This window comes from Neoarius graeffei, chromosome 6, assembly GCF_027579695.1.
Source record: "Neoarius graeffei isolate fNeoGra1 chromosome 6, fNeoGra1.pri, whole genome shotgun sequence".
NCBI lineage: Eukaryota > Metazoa > Chordata > Actinopteri > Siluriformes > Ariidae > Neoarius > Neoarius graeffei.
The window spans coordinates 50,687,920-50,709,365 of NC_083574.1; the positions used below are offsets into that span (position 1 = coordinate 50,687,920).

Consider the following 21,446-nt stretch of genomic DNA (forward strand, 5'->3'; position numbering starts at 1 on the left):
TCGAGACTCAGCAACATTATGGGGCAATAAAATGAAGCCCGCTGATTACCTGAATGTACTGAATGACCAGGTTATCACATCAATGGATTTTTTTCTTCCCTGATGGCATAGGTATAAAATTAGGATTCAGATTGTGAAAGAGTGGTTCAGGGAGCATGAGGAGCTGGCCACCACAGAGTCCTGACCTTAACCCCATTGAGAATCTGTGGGATATGCTGGAGAAGAATTTATGCAGTGGTTCAACTCTCCCATCCTCAACACAAGATCTCTGTGAAAAATTAATACAACTCTGGACTGAAATAAATGTTGTGACATTGCATAAGTTTATCGAAACAATGCAACAGTGAATGCATGCTGTAATCAAAGATAAAGGCGGCCCAACAAAATATTAGAGTGTGCAACTTTTTTGTTCTTTTGGCAGGGCAGTGTATTTTCCATGAAATATAGGGTTTCCATGATTTGCAAATCATCATGTTCTGTTTTTGATTTTACATCTCATTTCTGGTTTACACAGCATCCTGTCTTTTTTTGGAATTTGGGTTTTATTACACACACACACACACACACACACACACACACACACACACACACACACCACACAAGTCCTTTGAGTGAATGTGAAAGTGTCAGTGCAACACTAAAGTATTAACCCTAGGAAAGCTGAATGATAAGTGTAATGAATTATGCAAATTGTGCAAAACAATTTGGTATGGAACCACAGATATGCAGCAAAGCAGTTGTAATCAACAGTGTCCAACAGTTGTATAGTGCAAGAATATGATATCTAGCCTCAGTGCAGGGATCAGAACGCAACCCAGTGCATTATACATATGCTGCATTTTTGCACTGGGTTGCATTCTGCTTCCTGCACTGATGCTACTCATCATGCTACTCAGCTTATTCTAGGAATAGGTCCAAATAATAATCATATGCTGGCAAAATAGTGCACAATAATTTCCTGGCATAGTGATGAACTGTTGTACAGGGTGATTGCTGCTGATAAGAATGACCTCCTTTATCATTTCTTGCTACAGCAGAGCTGAATGAGTCTTTTTCATGAAGCTGATCTGCTGTTTGACCAGTAGGACATGGAAGAAATATGATACATTATCTAGGATAAATAATAGTTTGACAACAGGACCAGCAACAATTGACGGTAGATAATCTCCAACATCTTACTGTAAACTTTAAAGGACCTAAGCTTTCTCAGAAAATAGTCTCCTTATGCCTTTACTGTACACAGCCTCCATGTTGAACTTCCAGTCCAGACTGTTGTCAAGGTGAACACCAAGGAATTTGTAGGTTTCAACCAGCTCAATATCTTGTTCTTGTCGCATGATTTTTATCGGTCTGGGTATGGTCTTTTTCCTCCTAAACTCAGCCACTATCTCCTTGGTCTTGGTCACATTGAGGAATAGATGGGTCCTCCAACACCATACAAAAAAGGTTGTTTAGCAGGTCCCTATACTCCTCTTCTTTCCATCCCTGGTGCACACAACCAGCACAGAGTCATCAGAATATTTCTGCAGGTGAAAGAGATCTGGCATGTACTGGAAGTGAATGGTGTACAGGGTGAAGAGGATAGGGCGTAGCACAGTTTCCTGTGGTGTTCCATTGCTGCTGAGTAGCCACTCCAACAGATAGCTTCCCTGGGGTCTGTCTGAAATGTAGTCCGTGACCTAGGAGATCATGGAGGTGCTGACCTCCCAGGATATAGTCTAACAAATCCATCCATCCATCCATTATCCATAACCGCTTATCCTGTGCAAGGTCGCAGGCAAGCTGGAGCCTATCCCAGCTGACTATGGGTGAGAGGCGGGGTACACCCTGGACGAGTCGCTAGACTCAGGGTATTCTAACAAATGTTCATTCCAAATAATGTATTTGTATTCAGTTACATCCATTGTTCTTACTACACATTTAGAGTGATACACTTTAGTAAAATATTGTTTAATGAATTATCATTAACTCAAGAAAACTCAGAAGTATTACAGAAATCAACCAAATCAACAGGGCAAAGAAAGGAGAAGAAAGGGAGTATGAAAAACAAGGAGAACATTAAATGATAAAGGATTATGCGGCTGGTTAATGCATCATGGTTCCTGGAATATTCTGAAAGTGATGCTGTGTAACTGTGTTTATAGGGCACCAGTAAATCATGTGGGGAAAACAGGTACACCTTTCTTCCCAGGATGAGTCAGAATTTGCTGAAGCATTAAAAAAAAGACCAGAAATAAAACCCACTGGCTTTCCACTTTGCAATGGGCAAATTAATGCAAGTTTTCTTTACAGCAAAACAAAAATCAGGCTACTAATGTTCAAAAGTTTAGAAGCAGGAACCCCAGACTCACTGTTTGAAAGACTGAGGATCCTTTACCAAGTTTAGGCTAACTATCTAACATCTAATACTGAGATGGTGGTATAGTGGTTAATACTGTCGCCTCACAGCAAGAAGGTCCTGGGTTCGAGCCCAGCGACCAACGAGGGCCTTTCTGTGTGGAGTTTGCATGTTCTCCCCGTGTCTGTATGGGTTTCCTCTGGGTGCTCCGGTTCCCCCCACAGTGTTCTAGTATGACAATGCCTCTGTGCATAAAGGAAGGTCCTTTAAGACACTGCCAATTTTGGTGTGGAAGAATTCAAATGGCCTGAAAAAAGCCCTGATCTCAACCACACTGAACACCTTTGGGATGAACTGGAATGCAGACTGCACCCCATGCTTTCATCCAATCATCCTTTACCTTTAGTAATGCTCTTGTGGCTCAATTGGTAAATCTAGTGGAAGACTTTCCTTGAATAGTAGAGGTCATTATAACAGAAAAGATGAGATGAAATCTGAAAGGGGATGTTCAAATATGAATGTGATGGTCAGAAGTCCACATACATTTGGCCATATAGTGTATATGAACAAGGATCGTGTTACCAAGAAAACTGTTCTGGTACAAACAACAGAACAGTTTTAGAAATATATGATGAATTTTACTAAACAGAGGCAGCACGGTGGTGTAGTGGTTAGCACTGTCACCTCACAGCATGAAGGTTCTGCGTTTGAGCCCAGTGGCTGGCGAGGGCCTTTCTGTGTGGAGTTTGCATGTTCTCCACGTGTCTGCGTGGGTTTCCTCCGGGTGCTCTGGTTTACCCCACCATCCAAAGACATGCAGGTTAGACTAATTGGTGGTTTAAATTGACCGTAGGTATGAATGTGATTGTGAATGGTTGTTTGTCTCTTATGTGTCAGCCCTGCAATGATCTGGCAACTTGTCCAGGTATACCCCACCTCTCGCCCATAGTCAGCTGGGATAGGCTCCAGCTTGCCCGCTTTGGATGGATGAATTTTACAAAATTTTTCTAAACAACAAGTACAAGTGAACAAATACAATTACAGAAAATGTTAAATGTCAAATTTTTAAAACATGGCCCAGTTTAGTTAACATGGTTTTACTGCAATTTTTTAACTTACAGGAACAAAAATATTTAATTGAACTGAAAAACATGATTTGCATAAATCCAATGACGGTATTTTTGCATACAAGCAAAACATACTGCGATCAAGGAGAATTGACTTAGGTTTTCTAATGACACTTTGCTTTAGTAAAAATATGAGTCTGTATTTTTTTGTAGTCCACCATGAAATTAAATGTGAGCACATACTAACAGTAACATTTGTAAACTCTTACACTTAAGTAGTCTAGAAATGTGCTTACTTTGTACTGTACCCTGTCTCTGTCATGCTGTTCTGTATTAAACTCATTTCTCGTAGCTTATACGCATTCCTGCCTGGCCCCATGAACCCTGGGGGCTCAGAACATTCACATAAGGATGATGAGTCAGACATCCTCACACCTTACATCCTGTATTTTACCGAACTAGAGCACTTTTACCTCAGTACTATAAAGTGCTTGTAACAGACAGATTCAGATTACCTTCTTTTTATCTCCTGCTCTCTGTGTTTCTCTTTTGTGCTATTTTCAGGTGGTTTATAATAGATGCTGATAAACAATGTGCTGGTTGAGCTCCAAAGCTGTGTGCCAGACAAGACCCCTCTCAGCCAGAGGAATTCTGTGGAGACCCAGATTGCAGAGAGTTGGCAAAGGAGACGTGAGATCCATGGGGGGCAGTTAACATTTTTTTGCTGAGGCACTGGTGTTTTATATTTGCTCATTTCCACACATTCCTTAGTGTTAGAGGAGGAGCAGGGATGAGGAAGGTCTGCAGCTAATAAAATCCTTCCCCCTGATTAACACGCACACCATTCTTCAGAGATCCAACCTGTCTTACTCATGTTAGGTTTCCGCAGGACTAATGAAGTAGACAGATTGATTAGCATTAGGGCTGTAGTACTCTTTTCTCTCATTATGAAACCTTTCCTCTGCCCTATTATTCTAAGTCTCACCAGCACTTTTAAATAAACTATTAGAAAGGTCAGACTGGTCACTGAACATATTTATAACCAAAGAGAACAATTGAAACAGGGTGGGTTTGATATCCTGCAGGTTTTCCTTTTTCAGGTTTTATTGTAATTTTCAAGGGGGTTTGAGCTGTACCTTAACCCAGTGCCCCCGAAGAAGGGTTTGAGGCAGTGCTTAATTTGTAAAACATGAGGTATCCGAACACCAAGAGAGAGGTGATCCAGCAAGTGAACACAGAGGAGAAAGATCCTGGAACATGTAGACACAACAGGGCTCCAAACATTTATGTAATACAGTAGTGTACAGTGGAATACCATCAGAGACCCAGGGCCAATATTGTGGGTAAGATGACTGCAGTACAATGAGGGATAGCACCCATAACCTTTCAGTGACAGGACTGGAGGAGCCAGCTGCACATTTCCTATGAGTTAAGCTTCACACTTTGTTCAACCTCACAACAAACATTTTGGTCAGAACGCTATAGGTCTTACAAAAGTATCTTATGTAATTTAAACAACATAACACAAATATAACAACGTGATAATTTATATTACACGAACACAAGTATTATACTGGGAAATACACTATTCATATTTTTCATACGTGCTATATTTAGGTAAATTTGGGTACTTTTTTGTGGATGTGTCCATATAATATAAAGAAAATTACACAGTGGCATGAAGATATGAAGTTTATCCTCTCGTGTCGAAAAACTGGTATTTTTCATACGCAATACATCGCGGATCTGAGTGACATATTTTCCGATATTTCACTCCGATGATGTCACTCCCAGTGTTTTCTCGCTGACTAGACGCACGTTGTCAAAATGGCAAAACGGTTCAAAATTAAACTTCTTTTGATTAACTTGCTTTTTTTTGTGCGAATGTGTCTATATAATATAAATAACATTACATAGTGGTCCGAAGATATGAAGTTTATCTTCTCATGTTGAAAATATTTTCACTTGTTCACTTCACTCACTCATGAATATATTCACCACTCGAAGATAAACTTCATATCTTCGTGCAACCATGTAATATCCTCAATATATAAATGAAAAAAAAACTTCTTAGCTCCCTAATTATCCATATTACTTTGGCTTACTTCTTCAGGATATTACAACAAAGTCTGCTGCCGTTTTTGCCGTATCCAGAATGCATGAATACAGTGGTGCTTGAAAGTTTGTGAACCCTTTAGAATTTTCTATATTTCTTCATAAATATGACCTAAAACATCATCAGATTTTCACACGTCATAAAAGTAGATAAAGAGAACCCAGTTAAACAAATGAGACAAAAAGATTATACTTGGGCATTTATTTATTGAGGAAAATGATCCAATATTACATATCTGTGAATGGCAAAAGTATGTGAACCTCCTAGGATTAGCAGTTAATTTGAAGGTGAAATTAGAGTCAGGTGTTTTCAATCAATGGGATGACAATCAGGTGTGAGTGGGCACCCTGTTTTATTCAAAGAACAGGGATCTATCAAAGTCTGATCTTCACAACACATGTTTGTGGAAGTGTATCATGGCATGAACAAAGGAGATTCCTGAGGACCTCAGAAAAAGCGTTGTTGATGCTCATCAGGCTGGAAAAGGTTACAAAACCGTCTCTAAAGAGTTTGGACTCCACCAATCCACAGTCAGACAGACTGTGTGCAAATGGAGGAAATTCGAGACCATTGTTACCCTCCCCAGGAGTGGTCGACCAACAAAGATCACTCCAAGAGCAAGGCACGTAATAGTCAGCGAGGTCACAAAGGACCTCAGGGTAACTTCTAAGCAACTGAAGGCCTCTCTCACATTGGCTAATGTTAATGTTCATGAGTCCACCATCAGGAGAACACTGAACAACAATGGTGTGCATGGTAGGGTTGCAAGGAGAAAGCCACTGCTCTCCAAAAAGAACATTGCTGCTTGTCTGCAGTTTGCTAAAGATCACGTGGACAAGCCAGAAGGCTATTGGAAAAATGTTTTGTGGATGGATGAGACAAAAATAGAACTTTTTGGTTTAAATGAGAAGCATCATGTTTGGAGAAAGGAAAACACTGCATTCCAGCATAAGAACCTTATCCCATCTGTGAAACATGGTGGTGGAAGTATCATGGTTTGGGCCTGTTTTGCTGCATCTGGGCCAGGACGGCTTGCCATCATTGATGGAACAATGAATTCTGAATTATACCAGTGAATTCTAAAGGAAAATGTCAGGACATCTGTCCATGAACTGAATCTCAAGAGAAGGTGGGTCATGCAGCAAGACAACGACCCTAAGCATACAAGTCGTTCTACCAAAGAATGGTTAAAGAAGATTAAAGTTAATGTTTTGGAATTGTCAAGTCAAAGTCCTGACTTTAATCCAATCAAAATGTTGTGGAAGGACCTGAAGCGAGCAGTTCATGTGAGGAAACCCACCCACATCCCAGAGTTGAAGCTGTTCTGTATGGAGGAATGGGCTAAAATTCCTCCAAGCCGGTGTGCAGGACTGATACAGTTACCGGAAACGTTTAGTTGCAGTTATTGCTGCACAAGGGGGTCACACCAGATACTGAAAGCAAAGGTTCACATACTTTTGCCACTCACAGATGTGTAATATTGGATCATTTTCCTCAATAAATAAATGACCAAGTATAATATTTTTGTCTCATTTGTTTAACTGGGTTCTCTTTATCTACTTTTAGGACTTGTGTAAAAATCTGATGATGTTTTCGGTCATATTTATGCAGAAATACAGAAAATTCTAAAGGGCTCACAAACTTTCAAGCACCACTGTATGTCACTGACTATGCTAGGTATGATTACCAACTAGTCATCATGAAAATGAACCATTTGTATTTTTTTGTACAAAGGTGACACATAAAGACTGATTATTTCATTTAAATGATTTTATTATTATTACTTTACTCAATTTTATTTTTATTAAAAGGAAAAAAAAGCTGCACGTATTCCTGATCCACATAAATGCATTCCAGAACACAGGTACTTAAAATCTACCTGATCCTAGATCAATTTTGAGCTTGGCATGTTCATGCTACAAAATGTGGAGAAAGCATGGATGCCTCTATGACATTGTGTGTTTTGTTAGCAACAATCTATTCAGCTCACATGAGTGATCATGAGTGATTTTGAAGAATTTACTTACTCAAAACTGCAAACTGTTTGGTCAATGTTATAGATTTAATTAGTGTGCATATGTTGATTGATCTAAAGTTAATACTGTTATAAACTCATTTAAAGTACTGAAGTAATATTTTATTTGCTGTCGGTGTGTGGGTGGACATTTTGACATTATGCCTTATGCAGAATTTGTAGTTGAAGACACCTTCCCATCTTTCCAGACGGAATTTCAAGTTGAAGAGCATTTTCTTTGTTTGGGGTTTTATTTTTCTCGATGGAGTTACAAGCTTTAATCAAAAATTGCATTAGTTCTGCTTAGGGAGTAATGAGCTAATGTGTCATTGACTACACCTTACTGATCCTTAGCTATGTATATATGACACCACTACATAAAGATGATTTGCTCACAACTTGTTAGATCCAGTGGTCATAAAATCACTTTAAATTAAGTGAAACAATTTTTAGCATCCTAACTATTCAGTGACCAGATGTTTACAAGAGGGAGACACTGTTTGCTTCAGCTGCAGTCAGACAGGAAATGCCAACTCAAGGAGATCAAGTGTGTGTGTGTGTGTGTGTGTGTGTGTGTGTGTGTGTGTGTTTTTCAGTCACAAATTGCAGCAATTAATCCATTCTGTGGTTGGCAGAGACGTCTCTAATACTGCACCACATTCCAAAGGCGTTCAAATTTAGGACATTGCTCCTCAGAGGCACCAGCTAACCCCTCACACACCACAGCTGTGTAACCCGTCTGTGCAACAGTGCAGAGCGCTCTATTTTTACAGTACGACATGCACAACTCAGCGATGGATTCCAGATCAGGAATTGAATGCATTTCTGTTTCACATCATTTCTCTGGAATGTTGTGTTGGTGCACAAGGCCCCAAGCGGAGCCGATGAATCCAAGGGAGTTTTGAACGAGAGATGATGGGATGCAGGCACTGCTGGGGAGCAGGGTGCATCCGGAGTGCCGTGCGAGTCCTGTCATTAATGACCCTCCATCAGATTGCGTAAAGAGCTCGCTTCGTTCAGCTGGAACCATGTGCATCTGGTGCACACATTTCAGCCTCTTCACACTCTGTCACTCACGCATTGTCCACATAGCTGCATGATTATTTGTTGTTGTATAAATAATTGTTTTTGAGGGTCAGTGAAAGAAAATTTCAGAGGCATATTTCCAAGCCCAGAGTGCTCTAAATCAGAAGAGAGTGTACACGAACTTGCTGATGAAAAAAAAATATAGTGATTAATGCATTCATTAATAGTCTACCTACAATGTGGAAAAGTATGTTTTGTTTTGTTTTATTCTGCTCTTTGTTAATGAATAGGTCCATGTACTTTTGGACATACATCAAAGAAGGACTTTTTTGGAATGTAAAGAATCTTCCATTTACATCACCATTGACGTCTTTGGCCTTTACTGTTTAATCAACCAATTGCAACCTTGACATAGTTGCATGAAATAGATTTGGGTTTTATTATTTATCTACACAGCAAAATCCCCAGTGTTGATTTAAAACCCTACTGTGTTTTTATATATGTCCAGTTGGACACAAATTAACTCTGAAAGTGTTAATTCAGCACTGAAGAATTTGCTGTATAATTGCACGATTTGTGGCTTGGTACACAATGAACACTAAACTACCTAAAAACACAGAACTGTGCCAAAAAAAAAGACTTTTGAAAATCAGGTCATAACTGTACACTCTGTTGTGTTAACCTCTAACTGTTATGATTAGACAGTAACTTGTGTCCTACTTTTTTGACCAGTCTAGTAGACTATAAATCAAGGGAACAATATTCACCAATTTTAAAATAGTATAATATATTTTGTGACAGGTGGCATGGTGGTGTAGTGGTTAGCGCTGTCGCCTTACAGCAAGAAGGTCCGGGTTCAAGCCCCGTGGCCGGTGAGAGCCTTTCTGTGTGGAATTTGCATGTTCTCCCCGTGTCTGCGTGGGTTTCCTCCGGGTGCTCCGGTTTCCCCCACAGTCCAAAGACATGCAGGTTAGGTTAACTGGTGACTCTAAATTGACCGTAGGTGTGAATGTGAGTGTGAATGGTTGTCTGTGTCTATGTGTCGGCCCTGTGATGACCTGGCGACTTGTCCAGGGTGTACCCCGCCTTTCGCCCGTAGTCAGCTGGGATAGGCTCCAGCTTGCCTGCGACCCTGTAGAACAGGATAAAGCGGCTAGAGATAATGAGATGAGATGAGATGAATTTACTATATCAGCAGCTATGAATGTAGTTCTGGATAGAAGGCAAATCACAGGTGTACATTAAGCATTAAAATATATTATCATTTTGTTTTGTTTTATAAAATAAGTAATTCACAGGGACTTGTATGGCATAAACTCCACATAACCTCATAAAAATATTTAATAGCTGACATCATGAAAATTTCGGGGGGGGGGGGGGTTGTTTGTTTGTTTGTTTGTTTGTTTGTTTGTTTGTTTGTTTGTTTTCTAACAGTCTGAGCTGTAACTTTTGTTCTCTGACACAGGAGAGTTTTCCGCACAGAGGATTTTATGATTTGTGGTTTATCAATAAAATGACAAACAGCATTATTTCTGTGTTATAAACATCCCGATGAAGTGAGGAAACTACTATTTATAGCTGTTATAATGTCAGTGATAATATGACGTCTCACTCATAGAGGTTCCAGAACATGAAACATAAACAAATAAAAAGTACAATGTGTTGTTCAAACAGTAAATAACAAATTGCAGTTGCTGCAACTTGCTGTGGTATAAAGGAATCAAACACTTCAGGACATGGTTTTGCATGTTGTTTTTATGTATCTGTACAAAGAGAGAGAGAGAGAGAGAGATCCCTCCACAATTATTGACATCCCTTGTAAAAATTAATAAAAAGTGTTTTAAAAAATCCAGCTTTTGGTGAAGTCGCTTCATCTCACACTGAAAAAAATTAGACAAATCCAACCTTTAATAGAAATAAATTTATTCAGGGAAAAACAAATCCTTCATCAAGAAGTAATTATTTTCAACAAAAGCACATGTGCCATTATTATTGGCACTCCTGCACTTAATACTTTCTACAACCTCCCTTTGCCAGTAAAACAGCACTGAGTCTCCTATAACATTTTATACGGTTGGAGATACAGCGCAGAGCATCTGAGACCATTCCTCTTTACACAATCTCTCCAGATCATCCAGGGTTCTCAGCCCTCTCTTGTGCTCTCTCCTCTTCAGCTCACCACACAGGTTTTCAATGGGGTTCAGGTCAGGGGACAGAGATGGCCATGGCAGAAGCTTGATTCTGTGGTCAGTTAACTATTTTTATATTGATTTGGACACATGCTTTGGATCATTGTCCTTCTGGAAGATCCAGTGATGACCCAGTTTTAGTTTCCTGGCAGAGGCAGACAGACTCTGATTTAAAATGTCCTGGTATTTCATGGAGTCCACGATGCAATGTACCCGAACAAGGTTTCCAGGGCCTTTGGAGGAAAAACAGCCCCAAAACATCACAGAACTTCCACCATATTTTACAGTTGGGATTGGGTTCTTTTCATTATAGCCATCCTTCTTTTTATGCCAAACCCACCTTGAGTGTTTTTTTGCCAAAAAGCTCCATTTTCGTTACATCAGACCATAGAACACAGTTCCAGTCAAAGTTGTAGTTATGTTTCGCAAAGTTCATGCACTTATGTTTGTGGTTAACTGACAGAAGATGATTTTTTTCTGTCCCACCTTTCATATAATCTGTTGGCTTGGAGGTGGCATCTGATAGTGATTTTAGAAACTTGAAAACTCCAGGATTTTACTTTTTCTTAGAATTCACCAACAGTGATACTTGGGGATTTTTTTTTTTTTTTTGCCTCTCTTACCATTATTCTCATTGTATCTGGAGGCAAAATAAACTTTGGTCCTCTTCCAGGCAAGTTTCTAATAGTTCCAGTTGTCCATTTTATTATTATTATTATTATTATTATTATTATTATTATTATTATTGCCCTAACAGTAGAAATGGTAATTTTCAGACAAGTAGCTTTTTTTTTTTTAATAACCATTCCCTGATTTATGAAGGTCAACACATTTCTCCCTCATTTGGTTTGTGTGTTATCATCCCTCTGTTGATGGATGAGGAAGGGAACTTGGCCTCTGTGTCACCTCATATTTGTTCCCCAGTTAATCAAGAAGTTATGGATTACAGCTTGAAAGTTCCTACACACTCCAATCATCTCAAAAATGTACACTTTAAATGGAAAACATGCTTCAGTTACATTGTGTTCACCATCACTTTCAGGGGTGCCAATAATTGTGGCACGTGTTTTATTGAAAACAAGTATTGCTTGATGGGGGATGATGAGAGATTTGTTTTTCTCTGAATAAATAAAGTTTGGATTTTTCTCATTTTTTCAGTGTGAGATAAAGCTACTTCACCAAAAGGTGGATTTTTTTCTAATCTTCACAAGGGTGTCTTTAATCATGGAAGGCACTGTCATCTTTGGCATTTCAGTCTCAGGAGACCATGCTTGATGCACCCTTGGGGTGTCATCAGTTGGATGGGTTGTGACATCGTCTGTTATGGCTGTGCAGTCCCTGTTGCAGTTGGTGCACATGAACTGAGAGGCCTGGGATGCTGAGGATGCTGCAGCATGCTTCTTAATGTCTCTCTTCTCCATTGCGAGATGATCTCTTCTTGTGCCTGCACCTGCGATGCCCTTGCAAATAGTTTAATGCTGGGCAGAACGATCCATGGCCTGTGTTTCCCAGCTATCTAAGGAGATGTTGCAGGTCTTCATGTCTCTCTTGCAGGTGTCCTTAAATCTGAGTGAGGGGTGGCCAACTCTTCTGGTACCATAGCTGCCCGTACAACATGTCTTTTGGCATCTTTCCATCCTCCATGCGTTGAACGTGTCCCAGCCATCGTAGGAGACGTTGGCTCAACAGGGAATGTGTAATATACCATTTGAGATGTATTTGGAAATTATTACATAGATAATAGGAATATATGATGAAATAAAACCCCAATTCCAAAAAAGTTGGGATGTTGTGTAAAATGTAAATAAAAGCAGAATGTGAAGATTTGCAAATCATGGAAACCCTATATTTCACTGAAAATAGTACAAATGCAACATATGCTGAAACTGAGAAATCTCATGGTTTTTTGAAAAATATATGCTCATTTGAATTTAGTGTCAGCAACACATTTCAGAAAAGTTTGAACAGGGACAACAAAAGACTGAAAAAGTTGTGTAATGTTAAAAAAATAGATTAATTGACAACAGGTCAGTAACATGATTGGGTATACAACCCCAATTCCAAAAAAGTTGGGACAAAGTACAAATTGTAAATAAAAACGGAATGCAATAATTTACAAATCTCAAAAACTGATATTGTATTCTCAATAGAACATAGAAAACATATCAAATGTCGAAAGTGAGACATTTTGAAATTTCATGCCAAATATTGGCTCATTTGAAATTTCATGACAGCAACACATCTCAAAGAAGTTGGGGCAGGGGCAATAAGAGGCTGGAAAAGTTAAAGGTACAAAAAAGGAACAGCTGGAGGACCAAATTGCAACTCATTAGGCCAATTGGCAATAGGTCATTAACATGACTGGGTATAAAAAGAGCATCTTGGAGTGGCAGCGGCTCTCAGAAGTAAAGATGGGAAGAGGATCACCAATCCCCCTAATCCTGCGCCGACAAATAGTGGAGCAATATCAGAAAGGAGTTCAACAGTGTAAAATTGCAAAGAGTTTGAACATATCATCATCTACAGTGCATAATATCATCAAAAGATTCAGAGAATCTGGAAGAATCTCTGTGCGTAAGGGTCAAGGCCGGAAAACCATACTGGGTGCCCGTGATCTTCGGGCCCTTAGACGGCACTGCATCACATACAGGCATGCTTCTGTATTGGAAATCACAAAATGGGCTCAGGAATATTTCCAGAGAACATTATCTGTGAACACAATTCACCGTGCCATCCGCCGCTGCCAGCTAAAACTCTATAGTTCAAAGAAGAAGCCGTATCTAAACATGATCCAGAAGCACAGACGTCTTCTCTGGGCCAAGGCTCATTTAAAATAGACTGTGGCAAAGTGGAAAACTGTTCTGTGGTCAGACGAATCAAAATTTGAAGTTCTTTATGGAAATCAGGGACGCCGTGTCATTCGGACTAAAGAGGAGAAGGACGACCTAAGTTGTTATCAGCGCTCAGTTCAGAAGCCTGCATCTCTGATGGTATGGGGTTGCATTAGTGCGTGTGGCATGGGCAGCTTACACATCTGGAAAGACACCATCAATGCTGAAAGGTATATCCAAGTTCTAGAGCAACATATGCTCTCATCCAGACGACGTCTCTTTCAGGGAAGACCTTGCATTTTCCAACATGACAATGCCAAACCACATACTGCATCAATTACAGCATCATGGCTGCGTAGAAGAAGGGTCCGGGTACTGAACTGGCCAGCCTGCAGTCCAGATCTTTCACCCATAGAAAACATTTGGCGCATCATAAAATGGAAGATACGACAAAAAAGACCTAAGACAGTTGAGCAACTAGAATCCTACATTAGACAAGAATGGGTTAACATTCCTATCCCTAAACTTGAGCAACTTGTCTCCTCAGTCCCCAGACGTTTACAGACTGTTGTAAAGAGAAAAGGGGATGTCTCACAGTGGGAAACATGGTCTTGTCCCAACTTTTTTGAGATGTGTTGTTGTCATGAAATTTAAAATCACCTAATTTTTCTCTTTAAATTATACATTTTCTCAGTTTAAACATTTGATATGTCATCTATGTTCTATTCTGAATAAAATATGGAATTTTGAAACTTCCACATCATTGCATTTCGTTTTTATTCACAATTTGTACTTTGTCCCAACTTTTTTGGAATCAGGGTTGTAAAAAGCACATCCCAGAGAGGCTGAGACTCTCAGAAGTAAAGATGAGGAGGGGTTCACTGCTCTGTGAAAGACTGTGTGGGCAAACAGTGCAACAATTTAAGAATAACATTCCTCAATGTAAACTTGCAAAGAATTTGAGGATCACATCATCTATGGTACACAATGTCATTAAAAGATTTAGAGAATCTGGAGAAATCTCTGTACACAAGAGACAAGGCCAAAACCCAACACTGGATGCCTGTGATCTTCAGGTCCTCAGGCGACACTGCATTAAAAACAAACACAATTCTGTCTGCAGGTTAAAACCATATCTAAACAATATTCAGAAACACCGCCACCTTCTCTGGGATTGAGGTTTTTTTATGATGGACTGAGGTGAAGTGGAAAACTGTCCTGTGGTCTGACAAATCAAAATTTGAAATTCTTTTTGAAAATCACAGACACCATGTTACTGGGCTAAAGAGGAAAGGGACCATTCAGCTTGTTATTAACATGCAGTTAAAAGGCCAGCATCTGTGATGGTATAAGGGTGCATTAGTGCACATGACACACATAGCTTGCAGATCTGGAAAGGGATCATTAATGCTGAATGATATATAAAGGTTTTGGAGCAACATGCTGCCATCTAGATGACATCTTTTTTTCAGGGAAGGCCTCCCTTCTTTACTCAAGACAATGCCAAACCACATTCTGCACATATTACAACTGCATGGCTCTGTAGTCATAGAGCCCAGGTGCTAAACTGGCCTGCTTGCAGTCCAGACATGTCTCCCACTGAAAAGATTTGGTATGTTATTAAGCATAAAATATGACAAAGGAGACCCCAAACTGTTGAGCAACTGAAATTGTATATCAGGCAAGAATGGGACAACATTTCAAAACTACACCAGTTGGTCTCCTCAGTTCCCAAATGTTTACAGAGTGTTGTTAAAAGTCAAGGTGATGCAACACAGTGGTAAACATGCCCCTGTTCCAACGTTTTAGAAACATGTTGCTGGCATCTGGTTCAAAATGAGAATGTATTGTATTTTTCAAAAAACAATAAACATTTTCAGTTTCCAGCATTTGATATCTCTTTGTACTATTTTCAATGAAATACAGGGTTTCCATGATTTTCAAAACATTGCATACTATTTGTATTTACGTCTTACACAGTGTCCAAACTTTTTTGGAAGTGGAGTTGTAGAAAATCATTTGCTCCATGAGATTTATTTATAAACCCACACCCATTTATGCTTCAGTTTTAATGGTTTATTACCTTAGAACAACTTGGGTAACAGTATGTATGTGTAGGCTAATTAACAACCACAGTCATTCCACACTACGTATGTGTAAGCTATTTGTTTATTCATAATTCTATGACATTTCATCTATTTCAATCTGAACATCAAATTTAATTTCCTCATGTTATCTTAGAAATTAACCTCAGTCTGTATTTGATTTCCAAGGTTGTGAGTCTAAATGTGTGTTGATTATATTTAGATTTGGAGCAATTTATTCTCTAATGGACACAATGTGTTGATGGAAAATATGAGTGTAAGAGGAACATAGTCATGTTTTTGAAGTACAATGGCAAGGTATGAGATGTCCAACTATTAGCAGCTTTCACTCTCACTTGATTAGTAACACATTTATTCACGCTTACACACTAACCCAGAGTTAAAGGCTGAGTTTCAACAATCTAAGCTATAAATCATGTATTTAGCGCAAGTCTCAAGAGAGCTAGAAAAGTGGAAAAATGTCCAGAAGTTCCAATAAATAATTTTTTTTTAAAAAGAACAGCTCCAAGAACAGCTATTTTTTCACAACTTGCCATAAATGTCAATAAGAAATACCCTAAATGCATGAGAAACATGTTCGACAGAAATATTACACCATTAAATTATTTCTGCAAATGAATTACAAGAGCATACTTTTTCTTCATGTGTGCAAAGGTTATATATTTAAGCTGCTTCAAAGTCTATTCTGATCCCAATTCCAAAATGTAAGACACTGATGAAACGTCAAAATTTCTATTTTAATATTCATTGCAGTTCTAAGTGCACATAGCACAGGACCTATTCTCTCACTGCTTTATAGAGACCTCTGCTGGTAGTAATCACAATATCCTTGGAAAGTAGTTTAAAAACTAATTTCATTTAATCGCAAAACACTTGGCTTAGAAGTCTAAAAAAAAAAAAAAACACCTACATGCAGGGCATTAAAGCTGCAGGAGCAGGGCTGAGAAACTGAGCTTTATACCATACATGCAAGTTAGAGGTCATTGCTGCAAATAAAATAAAATTCAATAAATAAATAGTAATAAGACGCAATATTCTAATAGCTAATAACCAAGATTACAGGCGACACTGGTGCTACATTTAATCTACAACTCCTGAGAACTAAAGATTTCAGACACTTCCAACATAACATGTAACATTTTATTCTAATTCTTAATAAATCTTCATAAAGTGAAAAAGGTCTCAATTCTGAACATTATGTTAGTTTGATACAAACATGCACAATACTGTTTGTGAGCAAAAAAAATAATAAATCAAAGGCATTGATTTATTGTAAAAGTTTCAATAATAGAACTACTCTGGTATTATAAGAGCTTAATGCTGTAGCCAAGACTCCATAAACAAAATCGTCTCTATCATGTATTTTTTTTTGTGTGTGTGTTTCAGTGTGGTTAAAAAAAATTATTCTTCAAAAAGTACAAACAAACACAAAGTATTTTGACAGAGTACTTCATTCATCCCTTCAATGCATTTTGCTGTTCATGGTACCCCAATTCCATTGTAACAGTACTGAGTTAGGTCACAAAAACTGATAAGGTTAGAGATTCAATTTTTTTTAGATGTTTTTAACATTACTTGGTGAATGACAGTTTGTTTGTTTTTCTAATTTTAGAATAAGCAATATTTTATGCTTTATTTACTTACTTGTTTATTTTTCTGTGCAAAATCTGTCACCACTTTGGCAGAAAATATAACTAAATCAACATATCTGTGTAGAATATGGTGCTTTATTTAAATTTTTTTTTTTTAATTTAAAAAGAATATATAAATCCCTTCAAATGAGCCACAAAAGTGACACAAGGCCCTGCAATGTTACAGTATGACTGGAATGATAATAGATAGTGTGAAATTAGAGTCTACTATGAAGTCACAGAGGGTGTTTCAAAGGTCCGCTTGAGCGGAATGAAGCCCACTTGGCCAGTGTTTCCCCATTCAGTAGTGGTTAGATGTACAGGAATGTTTTACAGGCAGAACAGCAATGATGCCTCATTGGGTCTGAGCAGGTCTGTTTTTCCTCTCCTGCCAGTTTCTCTCTCTCAGACTCAGTTCTGCATCTGTGAAGGCTGCAGGACCCCAATTGGTGATCTTCTGAGGGCCTTTTGGGCCTGAACATGCGCGCGCACGTGCACACACACAAATAAAATGACAATGTGTGAACATTCAAGAAATACCATGTAGAACTGATGAAAAACACATCCAGGCATGGATTAAAGAAGAGTAAAGAAAAAGGAAGAAGAAAGGGGTCTTATAATAAAAAAGGTACAATAAGGGTTGGAAGGTGAGCAAAAATACAGATCATTACCTGGCTCTATAAGACGTATAAGTCCCTCATGATGAGCCACCTTGTCCTTCCAGCTTTTTGTGTTATTAGCAGCATCCTCCAGTTTCTTCGTTACCTCCTGTTCATTCGGACACACATGATCAAAGAAGTCAAACATTTAACTCCATCAGGCCACTTGAGGGTGTTCTAAACCAAAAATAAAGATAATACCTTAGGCCCATACAGATGTTCTGAGGTTAAAAATCCCCAACTGACTTCAAATGCATTGCTTGTTATTAAAGGCTTGAACCAGTGTTGTATTCGAGTCACTAAACCTCGAGTCCGAGTCCAGTCTCGAGTCCCCAGTGTTCAAGTCCGAGTCAAGTCCAAGTCATTAAAAAAAAAATTCGAGTCGAGTCCAGTCCAATACTGATCCGAGTCAAGTTCGAGTCGAGTTCAACACTCCAACTGCACCATCTGACGGTGGCTGTTTTAGCAACATTAACATTAGTTTGTTCCTGAACATGATGTATGAACAGGTGAATGTGCGTTCTCTTTGTCAGGGAGCGCAAAGTATTCTGTCAGAGATGGTTGGGAGACGGATGTAAGTGCAGAAGGTGTGCTTATTAATACAAGCAAAGACAGGTAAACAATCCAGAACGGCAGGCAAAATCATAAAATGGTAAAACAGGCAGTAGGTCAAGCCAGGCACAAACAGGCTATCGTAGACTCGGCAGAATCAAAAACAAGAAACAGGAAATCAGGGATCAGGAAACCAAACAAGGAAATAAGGCTCAGTAATGTGTCAGCAACACAACTCAATACTTTACAAAGTAAGTGTGTTTTCACAGTTTTTATATAGGCACACTGATTGCGCCTTAATCCTGTGCTGGTGCAAGTCGTTTATGGCATGCACGTGAGTCTGCATGGCGCGCATGCTGTCCAGAGCGCGCCCGAGAGTTTATCTGATGCATGCGCCAAGGCACGCAGGTGTGACACTCTTATACAAAATTAGTACAAAAATTAATGTACATATAAATAGCTTATGCCAAATTATCATGGCATGTTACAAAAAAAATAAAGAAAAAATCCGAGTCCTTGTCTCCATTTTCCGAGTCCTAATGCAGTTAATGCACGAGTCCAAGTCCAAGTCATCAGTGCTCAAGTCTGAGTCGAGTCACGAGTCCTTAAAATTAGGGCACGAGTTGGACTCGAGTCAGAGTCCTGGACTCGAGTACTAAAAGCCTGGGTTGAACTGCAAACAAGCTATTATTTCATCATTTCAACACATCTCATCATCCAACCAGGACTGTCAGGATTAGGAACAGGAAAACTGCTGACAGGAGAATCATTGCCACTCCTCATATAAACTGGGACAACTGCGAGTGATGGTATTTTATCCGTTTTTATTCCATCCACATTCACTGGATATGAGCAACTGTGCGTTCTGATTGGCTACTCTACTACTAGGCTATCAGCTCATATACCATGAGTAGAGAAAAGGAAAATGGCAGAGCGTGTTGCTGAACCAACTGAGGACGAAATAAAAACTACTCAAAAACAAAAAAACCCCCAAATTGTTAGCAAGTATTTAAAAGAAACAGAAATAGCTAAAAGAATATAGTCCCCCCCCCCCCCCCCCCCGCAAAAAAAAAAATCTCCTGTTCCACACTCCAGCCCAGTCAGTTTAAAGTGCCATTCCACCATTGGATGTATTCTTTGGCATAAAATACAATATATTTTATGACAACATGACTAGACAGAGAAATCTTTTAGCTTCAAAATGATATATCAAACATAATTTTTTGACAACGACAAGTATATTAATTTTGCGACCAAAGTCACCTACCCTTTTAATTTCCGCACGGTAGTGAAACGTGATGTCATCGGCAGGTTCCCCTTCTTGTGTACCACGTGTCGGTCTATTTTTAGACCAGGAAACCCCCAAAGTGAGAGAATCATTTCTCCTCGTGTATGGGGGCCAAAAAAATTGCGAAAAATTTTGAGTTAATCTTTCAGTTAGCTAGATTTATTGGTATTAGCTAGATTTATTGGTATTAGCTAGATTTATTGGTATTAGCTAGATTTATTGGTATTATTTTTATCGTGTTCTATCCGCCATTGCTGATATGTGCCACGTCACACGTCACACGGTACACAAGAAGGGGAACCTGCCGATGACATCACGCGCGGAAATTAAAAGGGTAGGTGACTTTGGTCGCAAAATTAATATACTTGTCATTGTCAAAAAATTATGTTTGATATATCATTTTGAAGCTAAAAGATTTCTCTGTCTAGTGATACCATTTATATATGTTGTCAAAATATATTGTATTTTATGCCAAAGAATACATCCAATGGTGGAATGGCACTTTAAGTTGGTTTGCCAACCTTCCAAAAAAAAAACCCTGAAGAAGAAGAAGAAGAAAAAGAAGAAAACCCCCAAAATACAAAAAAAGCCCAACAAAATATAGAATAAAAGTATTTGATGGTAAGAACATAACTTTTTATTTTTCAAGAATTATTATTGCATTTTTCACAAATTGCCACTGTCATTTCGCCAGTTTGTTTACATTCTAAGCAGAAATTATTTTGTCAGGTGCTTTGTATAAAGATTTTATTCATCGAATTTGCAAAAAATAAAAATGCTCCATTTCTCAAAATCCAGTGAATGTGGATAGAATAAAACAGTTATTCCACTCAATCTTGTCGTACATAGCTTATAGCCGACTCAGCGGCTATTGGCTCATGTATGACTCGATTTCATGGAATAACTTAAATATGGACCTTGATCCTCAGGCTCTGAGGCATGTGTCAAAAAAAAAAACCCACCACACTTTACTGTAGCACTGTATCAGTGCTTTATTCGTTCGGTCATAAAAATGTGACCAGTGAAGTCCAAAGCTTTGTTTCAGCACACAGTCACCATTACAAAAACAAAAAAAAAAAAAAAAAAAACTACAGCTTGCGTTTTGTGTTTGAAGAAAGTGAATTAGTGATAGACAATTTTTGTCTGGGTTGTTTGTTTGTTTTTGTTTGTTTGTTTGTTTTGGGGGGACTCATATTAGCAAAGGGTTGTCTATGTATAAGAAAATGTATTAATAATATAAGTGACAAAATCAACAAGCACAACAACAAGCCTCATGTTTTACAGATCAGTGCACACCTTACTATCTGCACGTCATCATTGTGACCACCAGGTTCCACTAGCAGGCATCGTGTTGTGTTAACTTTTTATGCCTCCGCCACCTTAAGGTGCAGGAGGCATTATGTTTTCGGGTTGTCTGTCTGTCTGTCTGTGCGTGCGTCCGTCCCAAAACCTTGTGAACGCGATATCTCAAAGGCTAATGAAAGGAATTTCACCAAACTTTCACCATTTGTGCATTTGGGGACAAAGATAAACTGATTAGATTTTGAGATCAAAAGGTCTAAGGTCAAGGTCACCGTGAGGTCAAATGTCTGTTCACTTGCGTCCATCCCGAAACCTTGTGAACACGATA

At 38.8% G+C, this 21,446-nt stretch overlaps 1 protein-coding gene across 1 annotated transcript in view; it reads right to left on the reverse strand.

The window, feature by feature from the left end:
- Positions 1-17,119: 17,119 nt before the first annotated feature.
- swap70b (switching B cell complex subunit SWAP70b) overlaps positions 17,120-21,446 on the reverse strand; it is a 47,194-nt gene continuing 42,867 nt past the window's right edge. Inside the window, exons 11-12 of the mRNA XM_060923776.1 lie at positions 17,989-18,085; positions 17,120-17,791 (exon numbers count right to left, since the gene is read on the reverse strand). Of these exons, the coding sequence (XP_060779759.1) occupies positions 17,673-17,791; positions 17,989-18,085 (216 nt within the window). The 3' untranslated portion in view covers positions 17,120-17,672. The remainder of the gene's footprint in view (positions 17,792-17,988; positions 18,086-21,446) is intronic.